This window comes from Drosophila montana, unplaced genomic scaffold (assembly GCF_035044405.1).
Source record: "Drosophila montana isolate Dmon_TW-CO22-7 unplaced genomic scaffold, ASM3504440v1 contig_960_1, whole genome shotgun sequence".
Classification (NCBI taxonomy): Eukaryota; Metazoa; Arthropoda; class Insecta; order Diptera; family Drosophilidae; genus Drosophila; species Drosophila montana.
This window is the reverse complement of record NW_026999244.1, coordinates 87,636-102,397: the sequence shown is the minus strand read 5'-3', so window position 1 is coordinate 102,397 and position 14,762 is coordinate 87,636. Positions and strand designations below refer to the sequence as shown.

General features: G+C 37.9%; 1 protein-coding gene across 3 annotated transcripts; it reads left to right on the top strand.

The window, feature by feature from the left end:
- The first annotated feature begins 3,773 nt into the window (after positions 1 to 3,773).
- Positions 3,774 to 8,158, top strand: LOC135440388 (probable peptidoglycan muropeptide transporter SLC46). Of its 3 annotated transcripts, XM_064699512.1 has the most exons (11): positions 3,777 to 4,014; positions 4,247 to 4,387; positions 4,441 to 4,550; positions 4,615 to 4,765; positions 4,823 to 5,006; positions 5,230 to 5,891; positions 5,945 to 6,081; positions 6,512 to 6,701; positions 6,758 to 6,805; positions 7,778 to 7,886; positions 7,944 to 8,158. In XM_064699512.1, the coding sequence occupies exons 1-11, from the start codon at positions 4,002 to 4,004 to the stop codon at positions 7,999 to 8,001; spliced, it is 1,803 nt and encodes a 600-aa protein (XP_064555582.1). In that variant the 5' UTR covers positions 3,777 to 4,001; the 3' UTR covers positions 8,002 to 8,158. The 3 variants fall into 3 exon arrangements, 2 of the variants coding, with proteins under 2 accessions (XP_064555582.1, XP_064555584.1); XR_010438289.1 differs by lacking the exons at positions 6,512 to 6,701; positions 6,758 to 6,805 and having other exon boundaries at positions 3,774 to 4,014; XM_064699514.1 differs by lacking the exons at positions 3,777 to 4,014; positions 4,247 to 4,387 and having other exon boundaries at positions 4,607 to 4,765.
- Positions 8,159 to 14,762: the final 6,604 nt, after the last annotated feature.

Genomic DNA, 14,762 nt, shown 5'->3' with positions numbered 1-14,762 from the left:
AATTTGCGCAAAGACAATGGCAAATTAAAATTCACAACGGCTGGCTCATAAACAGGTTTAATTATTCAAACGAACCTTGAAGAGTATTTTTACATAAGCTACCTTTTGAAAGAATTCATTTCAGAATTTATTTGCTTTTAGATTTGTGAAATCCAGATTAAACAGTTTGTGCATTTACCACATATGACAGCATAATGCTGCTAAGAACAAAGTCTGGAATAATTTTACAAGACATAAGTCTGTCTGATCCTATGCTAGGCTGCAAAGCAAAACTGTTCGAAAAACAAATCAATAATTATTAATAGTTAAGATTATCAACCGAACCGTAAGCCAAGCCAATACCTTTTTTCTTGGATATAGATCAAATTTAGGCTCATCTTATATACGAAATTATGAACAATGCTACATTCTTTTTATCAGAAAAAAACGCGAAATTCTTAGCTAATTAAATTGTTTCATTAAAATTTGAAAAAATGTGTGTCAAGCAAAGGTTTGAACCAACAAATAAGCAAGAGCTGTGAATGATTAGGGTAAATACCCACACATAATGGCAAAAAATTACTTCGCAGACCCCATCCTCTCCATTTTTATTGCTCTAACAGTCTTATCTGCATAATAAATCGTCAGCTTTGCCATAAAAATTAAAGAAAAACTACAAAAGGGGCTCGCAACGTCTTATTTAAAACACGCAACTGGAACTCGAACTGAGAAAGGGTATTCATATTTTAACTCTTAAGCAGGTGGAAAGCTATTAGTTGACCAGTTCTTGGCCACTTTTTGGGCTTGTGTCCCTTTTAGCCATTTCATTCCGTAATAATTAAGGCCAACAAAAACGAGCTTAGGCACGTACTGAGCTTAAGAAATTGCTTTTTTCGACCGCTTCTTCCGACACTTGACTCGACGTCGTCCTTGTCCTTTTATTGTTTTACTTTTACTTTATACCCTGAGCCCATTGAAAATGGTTGAAAAGGGTATAAAGGTTTTTTTTTGGCCAGCATCAAAAATCGAGTCGATTTCGCCTTGGCCGTCTGTGCACCTGTGGAAATGCGTCCATCTCGGAAACTTAAAGGAATAGAGGCAAACCTAATTAAACATTGTTATCGGAATCTCCTTTAATTTATATTATATCAATTAATATTTATTTTATGACATGCTTTTCTAGCATGTCTCGAAAATGTTAATAGCTAAATGAACGCGAATCGACATGTAAGTTGCCATCTGGTTTGAATATATTTCACTTTTTGGATCTGATTCTGGCAAAGTATAAGATATTTTAATCACTCCAACAAGGAACGCCATGAATGTCGCTGTTCTCACATTTATTCAGCCTCATTTTGCATTTCGACTTTTTATGACCTCTCCTTAAAAAATAGCCAAAAATATTGGAGCCGCACCCAATTTGCCCCCAAAAATTGCAATAAATGTGAAAACTGCCTTTAGGATAACAGACCACACTTCACCATTTGAAGTCTCTTGACGTCCAACTATTATGACACTTGGAACAGGGTATTGCACAGTCGTTCGTAAACGACTGCAGCGTTCTCCTATGGCTTTTGTGCAAATTTCCTTTGCCATTTCGACTGTTTTCTGTTACAAAAGCCATGTACAAAACGTTGCCTACAAACATTCGCTTTAGATGTTGCATGTTGCGCAACGACAAGTGGGATGCGAGACAATAGTTGCATGAACTTGTTTCACATCTGCAACACATTTTTGTTGCTTAAACACCGAGCAGAGCTCTTTTAAAGGCTCAACTAGACGCTGACCTCGTTTGCTAGGCGGACACACAATGGAAATAAATGGCGGAAAACTTTACAATTAGCTTTTCAACAATTTGGGGCAGTATACGTAGCGTATGCGTAATACGCATGCAGGCATAAGTCATTTAGTAAAGGACCTGGCAATTAATTCAGTCATACGCCGCCGTAGACACCGCACGAGCAACGCCGAAATATTTTCGTTGGGGCCACAAAATCCAAAACCCCAAAACCCAAAACCCACGAAACCCTAGAAAATAATTACAAAATTATTTTGGTTAACAATTTTAACCGCTGCACAAGTGCAAATTAAAGCAGCTGGAAAAAAAGTGCCCTTAAAATTATATATGCATATTTTATGCTCTGCCCAGCCCCACTCGCTAGGCTAGGGCATCGCAGCTGCGGTTGCCTCTACTCTGGAATGTGTCGAGCTGAAAACCAACAAAACGAAAATAATAAAAAAAAGGAAAAGCTTGAAAGCTGGCATCATGCTGGCCAAAGTATGCGCGGGTAGATTGTTTAATATTTCGCTTTTGTGGCTAATGTAACAAAAAAAAAAAAAAACCGTATTTCCATTTCTTTTTCTTCTTGCCTGAGATTTTTTTTCGCTGCTGGAACACAACACATAAATGACTTCTCGCAAGACTTTCCGCTGCTCCTGCTAAGCTGTATTCCAATAAAATACGAATTTCGGGAAGACGTTTTTTTTTTCATCATAATTTGAAGTGAAATTTGGTGCAGAAAATTAATTAAAATTAAAGCATCTTTAATATATAGCTAACTGGGAAGTTAATATATTATCCCATGCACAATTAATGTGTGTATACTAAACAGTAAGTATTTAACACAGTTTATCACGATTACTAACTCACTAGCTTGTCTTTATATAGCAACTTTAAGCTTAGACGAACTGGAATATTATAAAAAGATGTAGGCAAACAATAAAAGATAAAACTCTTCCCTTCAGTTTGACAAAGTTAAAATACCCATGCGATATAGACCCATGACATAAGACTCCAGAACCGCCACTTTCATCTCCGCTATATAATACCAATAAGATTCAGCTCCTAGTATTTTTATAATGTATATAAATTTTCCCCCACCGGGTCGGAGAATTCTCATCTCTATCTCTTTATCCTATCTACGTAGCACTCTATATAAGTGTACATTTCTTTACTTTATTAACAACTTCTTTCTTTCGTTTTTCCCTTCTTCTTAGCTATAATAGCTCCACTGGCAAAATAAGCCGTGAAAAGGGGCATAGCTGGCCGTACGGGCAAATAAAACACCTTCATTAGTCCTTGATGCAATTAGAAAATTATGTATTGAATAATTAGGAAGACACTCGTTTTTGTCGATCATTAATAAATAAATAACAATTTTTCATAATTTTATTATTATAAATAATTTTATTATTATAAATAATAATTTTAATATTATTTTTATGGCAGCAAAATATCCATCTTATTTAATGACTTTAATTTCATTTGTTTAAATTTTGTTAAAATATCCTGAAAGAGGAAAACGTTTCAAGCAAGAGCTAAAACTCGTTCTATAATTCCTATGATATTATATTATAGTGGTCCGATCCACCCGACTTTAATTTGTGTACTGAGTAAAATTTATTGTTCTATGTATAATATAGAAGAATATAGATAAACGAACAGATAGGGCTATTACAACTCAGCTATTGTCATTGATCAGGTATATATATACATACATATTCTTCGGACATTCCCGATTTAATTCATTACACAATTTGAATACCCTTTGCCATAACAGTTACTTTATTCCAACTTGAAAGCAGCTGGATTAACGATGTGCCCATAAAAGCTAAAAGTGATTTATCAGCAATAGTTGATTCACGTGTTTCCTACATTTAAATTGCAGTTATTTTCGCATTGCTTAAGCAATTAGAAATATAAATAAATCGTTCTGCTCGTCGAAATACTATGTAATTCAGATTCTAAATATTTGATTATTTTCATTATTTAAGCTATCATGACAAACAATTTCCATTGCAGTAGCGTGTGCGAGTTTGGCTGTTCATCTGCCTCTGAATAAAAATTCCCCCATAAATGATATAAAACCTGTTTCGGTTTATATACATATAGTAGCACCGATTTACCGGTAGCAGCTCATTTCGTATACTCAGCTTGATCGAGCTTGTTGACGATCCGAGTACAGAGCCGGTTTCGTGTCGCCTCAGTGAATTATTTCGAGGGCCGTTTTCGGAAATGGAATATGTTTAACAAGCGTAGCGATCCCAATTGTTATAAAACCAATTAATAAATATGTTTGATTTATATTATAAGTGAGAGCTCGAGATAAAAATTAATTAAATAATTTTGCAGAAGAGCGCAAAAATCTGTCAAGGTTAAAAAACAAAGAGTTTGATTGAATTTGTGATGAAATAAGTTAATGAATTTTTAGTACTTGTTTATTACTAAAATACAAATAAAATTAAGACAAATATAATTCCTTTCAAGTGCTTTGCCTAAAAATGGTTGAGAAAGTTTCCATATCAACGGCTGTCGATAAGCTGAAAAGTCTGCCATGGCGAGAACTATTCTACATGTTTTATGTAGAACCCGTTGTATTTATGCTTATATTTTCGCATCTACTGTCGGGTAAGCATTCATTTTTAAATAGGAATTGCATAAAACAGTGTCAAAAATTGCAGGCACTGTAATGCGTAATCAGATTATATATCAAACATGCCGGGTAATATTTCATTACAATGAGACGGACTGCAGGCAGCTGGATGACAAAGATGCCAGCCCTGAAATTCATGTATGTGCATTCCAAGTAATGAAACAATGCGTGAGAAATTATTTAAATGTCATTAGGTTTCCAGGCCATTGAAACGGAGATACAATCGTATGTGGCCGACATGTTTCTCATCCGCACCTTAATGGAGAGCATTGTGCCAGCCTTTTGTGGCCTATTTATTGGCTCCTGGTCGGATCATTATGGACGCAAGCCGTTGCTGGTGGTTTCAATGATTGGTAGGCAAGGCTCAAGCGAAAGTCCTATTAGCCTTTAAATCCTCGATGTCCTTGCAGGTTTCTCTGGCTCTGCGTTGATAAATACCTTAATATGTGCGCTATCCAGCAGTCGTGACATAAATCCCTGGTGGTATACGATGGCTGCAGTGCCGCACTCCCTGCTGGGCGGCATGTGTGTATTTTCTGTGGCCGCCTTTTGTTTTCTATCGGATATTACAGATATCAGAACCAGACCCTACAGGTGAGTATGAGCTGTGCACTCACAGAAATAGAATGGGAATTTTGTACCTAAATCAAGCCCAAATATTGCCAAAGCTTTTACCTTATTTCAAGTGTTTTTATTTGGTATCTAATTATTTCAATGATGAGTTATACACAATAAAAGAATATGGAAAATGTACTTAACAGAATTTTTCTAAGTGTACCTATTGAAGTATTTTGTATCTTTACTTTTCGCCCTACAGAATGATTGCCATAGAGTTCCTGATGTTCATAGCTATCAGCACTGGCTCCTTGTTGTCCAGTTATGTGTATGAAGCCACCAGTGCATCTATCACCCAGAGCATCTCAGCGGCCATTGTCGTATTGGCTACATTATTTATTATATGCTGTGTGCCAGAGAGTTTGCACATACGCCTGGAGAAGGATGCGGCAGAGAAGGCCGAAAAGGATGTGCCCCTTACAGCATGCGATATACAACTGAATACTGTGTCCATTGATTGTCCAAGCGATGTTATAGATGACGAAAAAAAAGAGCACGAGAAAGAGATAGTTCCTATAGCCAAAGATACAAGGCCAAAGGCTGCAACAGATACCAAAAATATAGGTTTATTTGGACTTAAAATAAATGATGCCAAGCAAGAGAGTTCAACAAATGAGCTTTGCACATCCGAAATACATTTGGACGAAAGGAAGGAGCCAAGGCAGCTCGATTCCGTGACCAATGAAGCGAAGCAGCAGCAACAGACTGAGCCGGAGGCTGCCACGGATGCCAATAACATGGGTCTTTTCAGCTTGACCCACATCAAAGATATGTTCAGAACCTGCTGCAAGCCACGTGACAATCACGCACGCGAAATCATTTGGCTGGTGACCTTGGCCATGTTTATGGCCATGTTTGTTGTGGGTGAGTGCTATTATGTGAATTAACGTGATCATATCTAATTGCTTTACATTTAGATGGTGCTATGACAGTCATGTATTTGTTTGTGCGCCAAAAATTCCACTGGTCCGTACGTGAGTTTACCTTATTTGAGACTATCAGCCAAATGGTGCCAATGGTGGGCGCTCTCATTGGTATTCTTTTGCTGCGCAAGGTATGTTTCAAAGTTTGTGAGACTTGTTAGACTCTTGTAGGGCGTATTGTACTTTTATCACGAAATATATAGGAGCATATATACATTCTTGATCCATATCATCAACCAAATTGATGTAAATGTACTTCACTTCATCTATCCGTCTGTCTGATTCTCTCACTTATCAAAAGACTTTCCTAAAAGTGATCTGTCAAAAGTTAAGCTGTTGTATAAAACAATATTTGTTGTATGGAAAAACATTCTGTTTTTCTATATATGTATCTTTGCCAAACTCAGCAACAGCGAACTTCACTGGTCGCCTAAGGCGGACTACTATATGGCTCCTATGATAACAATCTGTTTTTTAATCTGCAGCGTGAAAATATCCTTTTTTTCTTACAAGCTTATTTTTATTTATTTATTTACATTCATTTTATTTACAAATGTTTAGGTTTTTGGCCTTTCTGTGGTCACCTTGGCTCTGCTCTCCCTGTGCTCGGAAATATTAAGCAATCTAACCAGAGGTTTTGCTTCTTTGCCTTGGCATATGTATTTATCAGTGGCCTTTGGCATATTTCGTTCCATTGGCGGGCCCATGTGCCGCACCATTGTCTCGAATATAGTGCCCGCCTCTGACTTGGGCAAGTATATAAACCCTTATAGATATATACCTTAAATAACAGAAATTTACTTACAGGTAAAATTTTCTCCATCAAGAATGTTTTTCAATCCTTTGCGCCGTTCGGTATGTGCCTTACTTAAAAATGTTGTCTTCAGTATGTTATACCCTGAACCCATTCAAAATCGGTCAAAAGAGTATTTCTGCAAATGTATGTAACAGCCAGAAGGAAGCATATCCGACCCCATAAAGTATATACATTCTTGATCAGCATCAATGATCGAGTCGATCTAGCCATGTCCGTCTGTCTGGCCGTTCGTTCGTCCGTCCGTCCGCAAGGTTCTCAAAACCTATAAGAACTAAAGACTTGAAATTTGGAATGTAGGTCTTCCTAGTTTCCAAGTAATCGATGAAAATCGATATCTAAATTCTTTTTTTTTAAACAAATCTCGTAGGTTATAAGAGCTATATATATATATATATATAACAAGTATCTATCATTTTATAGCTATCTCCAACTCCCCGCTACCACTATATACCTATCAAGTAAATAAAATTACCCACCAATTTAAGCCACAATTTTAATGCAATTGACTTTTTGAGAGAATACGAATGTTCTATACCATAATAAGAAATACTGTTGAAAATTTCATCAAAATCGGTTAAGAAGCACAAAAGTAATTAAAGAAATCGTGTGGTTCTATATATATTAGCAGCCGACGTGTCAGCGGCATCTAGCACACATTGCAATTGAATTCTATCAACAGCATTGAAATTGCGATTGTATTGTTTTCCGTGCTGCTTTTTTAAGTAGTTTTCTTGTCATTAACGATAAGTTGCTGGTTTGGCTGTTGGGTAGACGCGACGGCAAGTAGCGTGTTCTGCTGCGAGTTCGAGTCCTATAGGAGCTATTTTTTAAAAATTTATTTGTAATTTATTTTTATTACTTATAAAGCAAACGAGCGTTTAGCGTGATCTGCTTTTTGTGTTGGTAGAAGAGGGTTAAGGGTATCCCCTAGTCGGGAACTCCCGATTAGAGCCTCTTGCGTGCTTTTACTTTGTTACATATCAAATTTACAAACTTTACATTTTTATCAGTCGCCGCACCGCTCTATACATTAATCTATCAGCACTCGTTGTCTGTTTTTCCCGGCCTTTTCAATTTTCTCAGCGCGGCGCTCTTTTTGGTGGCTTTTGTTGCAATCGGGTGAGTCACAATATAAAATTGATTTAGCTTCAACTTATTCATTTCACTTTATTCTAGTTTCGTCTGGCGCTTTAAATTTATGCACAAGCAACATTATGCCGAGCTATTAAAGTAAACATTCGACTAATTGTAGCTTTAAATAAACCTAAGCTGTTCTGAGGCTAGTATTAAAAATAAATGTGAATAAGCAAAAAAAAATTTAGAGTTGAAAAATGTTGTTGAAACAATGTTGAAAATAAAAACAAATATAAATTTGTTTCTCATAGAAACAACGGATGATATGACATATGACAGCCAATTAATAGGCAATTAGAAAATATACGAAAATTAAAAGAATACACCATGTGACAAAGTTAGTCTTTATTATACGTGGAAAGGTGAACAGTCCGTAAGTACGGCACTTTTAACACGTCCCCAAATATGTTTTCTCTTTCCCTTTGCCCAGTACTATATATGGGTGTTGATAAACCAATTTGTATGGCAAATCACAAGGCCCCACCGATCCACCAATTTCTAGTCGAATAAGGAGCAGTGAACAAGGAAAAGTGAAATATTCCTAATCTGTGTATACTATACGAGAGGCACGCGAAAAAATCTACTTCCCATGTGACGAGCTTCAGCAGCAAAAACAAGAAGTGAACGACCCTTGAAATCCTCTATTCACCAGTAGGTTTCCTTACGTCAGTGGTATGTCAAACTCAACGGATATGGCCGTAGAAGACAAGCCGCGATCCACAGGCACTGGGCAAATACAACGCCGACACTACAAAATGTTAGTCTCTTTGCTTTTGACGACTTTGATATCCTAAACACGTGGAAGGACACACGAATTACACACTGATGGGCAAAATAATTTAAGAATTTATATTGGTAAATCACTTTTAATTTAGCCTTTTCTTTCATAAGGTGCTCAAGCCGTGCGAGATTTATTAAAGCGCTTAAAGCTGACAACGGAAATTATTTAAAAATATAGTTTAGCCTTAAAATCTGATGTTTATACTACGATTACATTGTTGCGACTATGGCTCCAGCGATAGTAGACCAACTCAAGCAAAAATACCAACAGACTCGTCGATATGCAACATGCGAACAATATAAAGCCGTTCTTAAAGAAAATCATGGGCAACGGATGTCGGATGGGCGGCTCGTAAGGTGCCTGACTAAGCATTCCATTCTCCTGCGCCTCACGCAGTCCCAGTTGCATCAGCTTTCTAGGCAGGCCCGTTTCGCGTACTTGGGCCAAGAAGTATTTTAAAACTCTCGCGTAGGATAGGTCCAAACGCAGATGAAACCTCAAATAACGTTGAACGCCGCACAACTTATTTGAGCCCAGTCTCAGCTTGGGTTGGAGCAGACGCCGCTGGATGAACTCCAATAACAGCCATTTGTGTGATTGCATCACATAGGCGTAGCTGTCGTTTAGGGCTTGAACATGCTTATCCCTCGTCTCCATATCAACAACTACAAGCCGTTCACTAAGAGCCGATGGTATTTCATCGAAGAGACTGTCCATCTGCTCGGGAAAAACCATGATACTTAGTCCACTGGCCAAAAATGTTTCGGCGTCCACAATTTCAGGCCTTGGAAAACCTGCGATAAGAGCCGTTGTCAAGGCGCTGACCAAAATGCTGTTGACCAGAAGGTTATAGATATTCGTGGAGATCTCTATAAACTTATCTGCCAAGCACATTCGACGAAATAACCTGCTGCTTACAGTTTGTCCCATGGCGAGCAGGAAATTCCTATATACCAGCACACCTAATGGCAAGCGTGGATTGGCTATGCGCTTAATCACACCTTGTACGATAATGTAAAATACACAGAACAGAAACAATGAATAGTTACTGTTGTTGTTTAACTTATACTCCCATGTAGAAAACACAGCATTGGGCAAGATCAGGCAGGTGCATGTTGGCAATACTATCGGACTATACGAGGCAACACTCAAGTCCGTCACCATATTCGCGCCAATATCAACAGTTCGACCTCCCTCATGACCTTTGGCGATTGCTTTCGTATAATCGCGAAATGACAGTGGCATAATGTCCATAGTTCCGTTGACATGGCGCATAAATTCATCCAGCAGAATGCCAAGATGACCGCCAAGGGCAAAAGTCCCGTCGCGGGTTTTGTACTGACAAAACAAATATTTTTAGTTTTCCAGAGTAAGAGCATAAAATTCGGTCTATCGGTACTTACAAAAAATGTATCTGGCAAACTCTGGTAAACGGCAACTATGGATCGGTAATGTCCCATATCAGCAAACTTATGATATGTGCGTTGTTCCTCTTGGCTTAGGGTCCAATTAGTTACTCTGAATATCTTAATTTCTCCTATCATTTCATATGACCAGATTTCAAACGTGTTATTGTAATTATAAAAAAGAATAATATTGTAAAAATGTCTATTCCAACACCAGGTAAAAAAGACTTCCAAGTGACCAATAGAGGGCATTAAATTCCTTTTCAAGTTGTACACAAATATAGTCATAATTGTCTTCAGACTTCTCAAGGTTTCGTCAACCGTTCTCAGCGTGGAATCATGCATGCCATTAAAAAAAATTATCGCTAGATTTTTATCATTGATGATATTCCGAAGCAGCCCAATATCGGTACCAGCCACAATCACAGGTCGCTCGAAGGTTTCCATTAGACGTTGCTGCAACGAAACGGAGGCTCCATAATCCTTTGCCAACTCCTTATTAGCAGCGTATGTGATAAAATTCTTGAATATTACAAGTCTATCTACTTTTGAGATGATTGTAAATAATTCGTTTTGATATTCCTCTTCGGTTTCCACTAAGGCCTTTATTTGGCCAATCACCAGGGTCGGAATGCAGCACCACCAGCAACACAAGCTAACAAACCTCATGGCTGTAGTTTCTCGACTGTTTTGCTATAAAAAGAGGTTACCCATTTTTAAGCTCTGCAATCCTTGTTTGCACAGTTATTAGGCACCATTACGTTGGGCTTTTCATTTTGCCCCACTGTGTCATTCAATTCTATTATACATCAAGTTTTATTGCCAATGAAACTGGCTCTCGAAATTAAACTGCAATCATTCATGCGGCTTAATAAATAAATAAACAATGTTACTTCTTATTTGTGCTTTTGAGTAGGATATAAGATAAGGAGAAGCACCCTGTATTTTTTTCGACCAATTGTTCCCTTGGCATGTATATAATATAGTGGTCCGATACGCCAACAAAAAGGGAAACCTTTGCAAAGACGATATCTTTAAGACTGAGAGACTAGCCCGCATAGAAACAGACAAACGGGCATGGCTATAACATCGGCTGTAAATAATGTTCTATAATGTGGTAGAAAATTTCTCCTTCTATGCGGTACACATATCATGACAAAATTATAATACTCTCTACAAGGGTATAAAAAAAGTCATACTATAATCGAAAATTCTTGTTGGGTGCTAAAGCTGGGCGAGGTTTATTAATGTTTTGGAAATATATTCTATGCTTATTCTAACAACATGATGTTTAAACTATGATTACAGTATTACGCATCTTCCAATACGCGTACAGGCACTCCAGCACCAAAGTTACAAGACTCAGAAACAAGCCCAGGCAGTAGAAAAAAAAAAGTTCTCCATAGAATTTTATTTGCAGCGGCTTCCGGATGAGCGGATCGTAGGGTGCCTGACTTAGCATGCCGACCGCCTCCGCCTGTCGCAGTCCCAGTTGCATCCACTTTTTACTAGTTAGCCCCGTCTCGTGTGCCTGGATTGCAAATTGTTTCAGAGAACGCGCGAAGCACAGACCCGAACGCATATGAAACCTCAAATATCGTTGAGCGCTGCACAACTCTTGTGGACTTAATCGCAGCTTGGGTTTGCGCAGGCGCCTCTGGATGAACTCCAATAGTATCCATTTGTGTGTCTCCATGACATACGCATAGCTGTTGTTCAGGGAGTAAACATGACGATCCCTGACACTCTGGTCCTCAACGATTAAACGGTTACTTAACGCATGCGGTATATAGTCGAAGAGGCTCTGCAACTGCTCGGGAAAGACCATGATACGCAGTCCACTGGCCAAAAACGTTTCAGTGTCCACAATTTCGGGTTTGCGCAAACCTGTGATTAGAGCAGTCGCCAGGGCGCTGCCAAAAAGGCTAATAATCAAAAGATTATAGATCTGCGTGAAAACCTCTATTAACTTCTCTGGCAGGCCCAGTCGACGGAATGTACGGCCTGGTATAGATTGTCCCGCTGCGAGCCGAAAACAACTAAACAGACTCGCACCTAGAGATATGCACGGATTCGCTATGCGCTTAATCACGGCATACACGACAGTGTAGAATACAACAAAAAGGAATAGAGAATAGTTCTTGTCGAACGATACCGGATAGACTTCCAGAGCAATCCAACTATCGGAGGGCAACACCAGGCAGGTTTGTGTCACCATCAACACCGGACTTTGCGGGCTGAAGTTTGATAGCATATTTGCGCCGATATCAATGCATCTTTCTTGTGCACAGCCTTGTGGAACTCTCTTCATATATTCGTCATATGACAGTGGCAAAATGTCCATAGAGCCGTTTACATGGTGAATAAATGACTCTAAGAGGAGGCCAGCACTACCGCCAAGTCTAATAAGGGTATCGTTCTTTGACGAATTGTACTGTAAATTAAAAGTTGAATGATTTAATTGAGAAATTAATGAATTAAAACACACAAATGAATTAATTACCACAAATGCATCTGGCAAACTCTGAAAAACAGCAACCAAAGATCTGTATTGTCCCATTTCTCCGTGCTTGCAAAATTTGTGACTTATCGCTTTGCTTATGGACTCTACCGAAAACTGGAATATTCTCATTGTGAATTTTTTTTCAAATGACCAAATCTCGTACTTGTTGTTGCGCTTCAAAACGAGCATCACATTATCGAAATTTGTATTAAAGCACCAGTTAAAGAAGGCCTCAATTAAAATAGTAGTCGAGGCCAATATTCCATCCGTTTTGTATACAAATATGCTCCACATTGATTGAAGCCCATTTAATGTTCTATGCGCCCCGCTCAACATAGGATCATGAATGCCGTTAAAAAAAATAACCGCCATATTTTCAGAACTTATGAAATTGTTAAGTAGCCCGATTTCGGTACCAGCCACAATCACCGGACGCTTGAAGGCTTCCATTAGAGATTGCTGCAACGTGGCGGCCATTGCAAATCTTTTGCCCAGCCCCTGATTATCAAAGTATGTGATGAAATTCCTGACGGTTACCAATCGATCGACTTCTGAAATAATCGAAAGAACTATCCCATTTTCCTCTTCGGTTTCCACTACGGGCTTTATTTGGCCAACCACCAGAGCCGGAATGCAGCACCACCAACAAAAGAGGCTGGCACACCTCATGGCTGTAGTTTCCCGACTATTTTACTATCCGACGGAGCTACCAATTTTAGAGCTCTGCACTTCCTGTTTGCGCAATTATAAGGCACTATTACATTGAGGCTATAACTCTGCCCCATTACGGCATTAAATTTGATTATACATCAGCAGATAGCCCGTGTCCGGGTCTGAGTCGTATTAACACTATTTTCTGTTTATATAAATATATATATAAAAGAACAAAAGAAATAGAGAGCGAACTGGAGTAAGAGCAAGAGAAACAAAGAGGATTAAAAGTAAAACGTGAAAGAGAAAATGCAAGACGATAAATTAGCTTGATGGTATGAGCAGAGATAACGTTAATAAAAGTGCCAACACAACTCACTTATTCGATACTTTTATCACAGTATTAATGATTTGTAAGTCTTATGAGAATTGCATAGTAAGGCAATTTGTAAAAATATATGTTTGGCAGATGCTTGCTTGCCAAATGCATTAGTTGATGCGATAAATAATTTAGATGCCAACGTTTTTGTACTCCATTTCCGCTAGTCAATTTAGATGTCAACTTTATCTTCGAGCTTACCTGTCAATTCATTTAATTACGGGAAATGCCAGCAGTTTCTGTATGTTTGTATTATAGTTGTTCTGTTGGATGTATCAGCCATGCATAAGCCATGATAATACATAATTTATATGACAAAACTTGGGACAGCATAACACAAAGTTCAATCTACATTTACTATCGATTATAATTCGCTTGACTCATTGACGTTGGCACGTATTAAATGAATATTTGATGCGCCCGAATGCCGAAAAGTTCTGCGCTTGCAATTTCTGGCAATTTTAATTGATAGCTGCCACATCAATATTTAATAAGTACATATTTTAGGCGGCAGCCGATTGGCATATTACTAAAAATGTTGCCCGGCATGTGCAAATTATAGAAATTATGTATATTTGCTAATTGGAAAATCGCATTGCAGACAGAATTTTAAAGCGATAATATTTTACAAAAGTGTCAAATAAATATTTAGAAAATAGCATGTATAATTTACAAACGTGTCAACTGGCCTTGCATAGATAATCAATAATTAATAATAATAAAGAACTCATTGATAGTATATAAATAATTTAGCTGGAGGACATAGTATTTATATGTTGTGTATAGCTAACTTGCCACAACATGTTGTTGCAACATCCGATAGGCAAATGTATTTTGTGTTTTTTTTTAAGGACTGCCCATCCAAACAAGCCACAGACATAAGGGGGTACTTTAAGCTTTAGCTTACAACCTCATTTATTTAATTTTAAATCAGAATTCTTCTTAGCTTACATTAGTCTAATCTTCGACTATTTACTGCCTTTTGGTCATCTGCAAAAAAAAGCATCAATGTTTTTACAGAGTTCCTGCCTTAGACGGAAGACTTATGATAACACGTAAGTTATCTCTTGTTGCAGCAGTAGTAAAATCAGTTACATCTATGCCAGTTACATCAGTTACATCTAAGCTCAATAAAAATCAA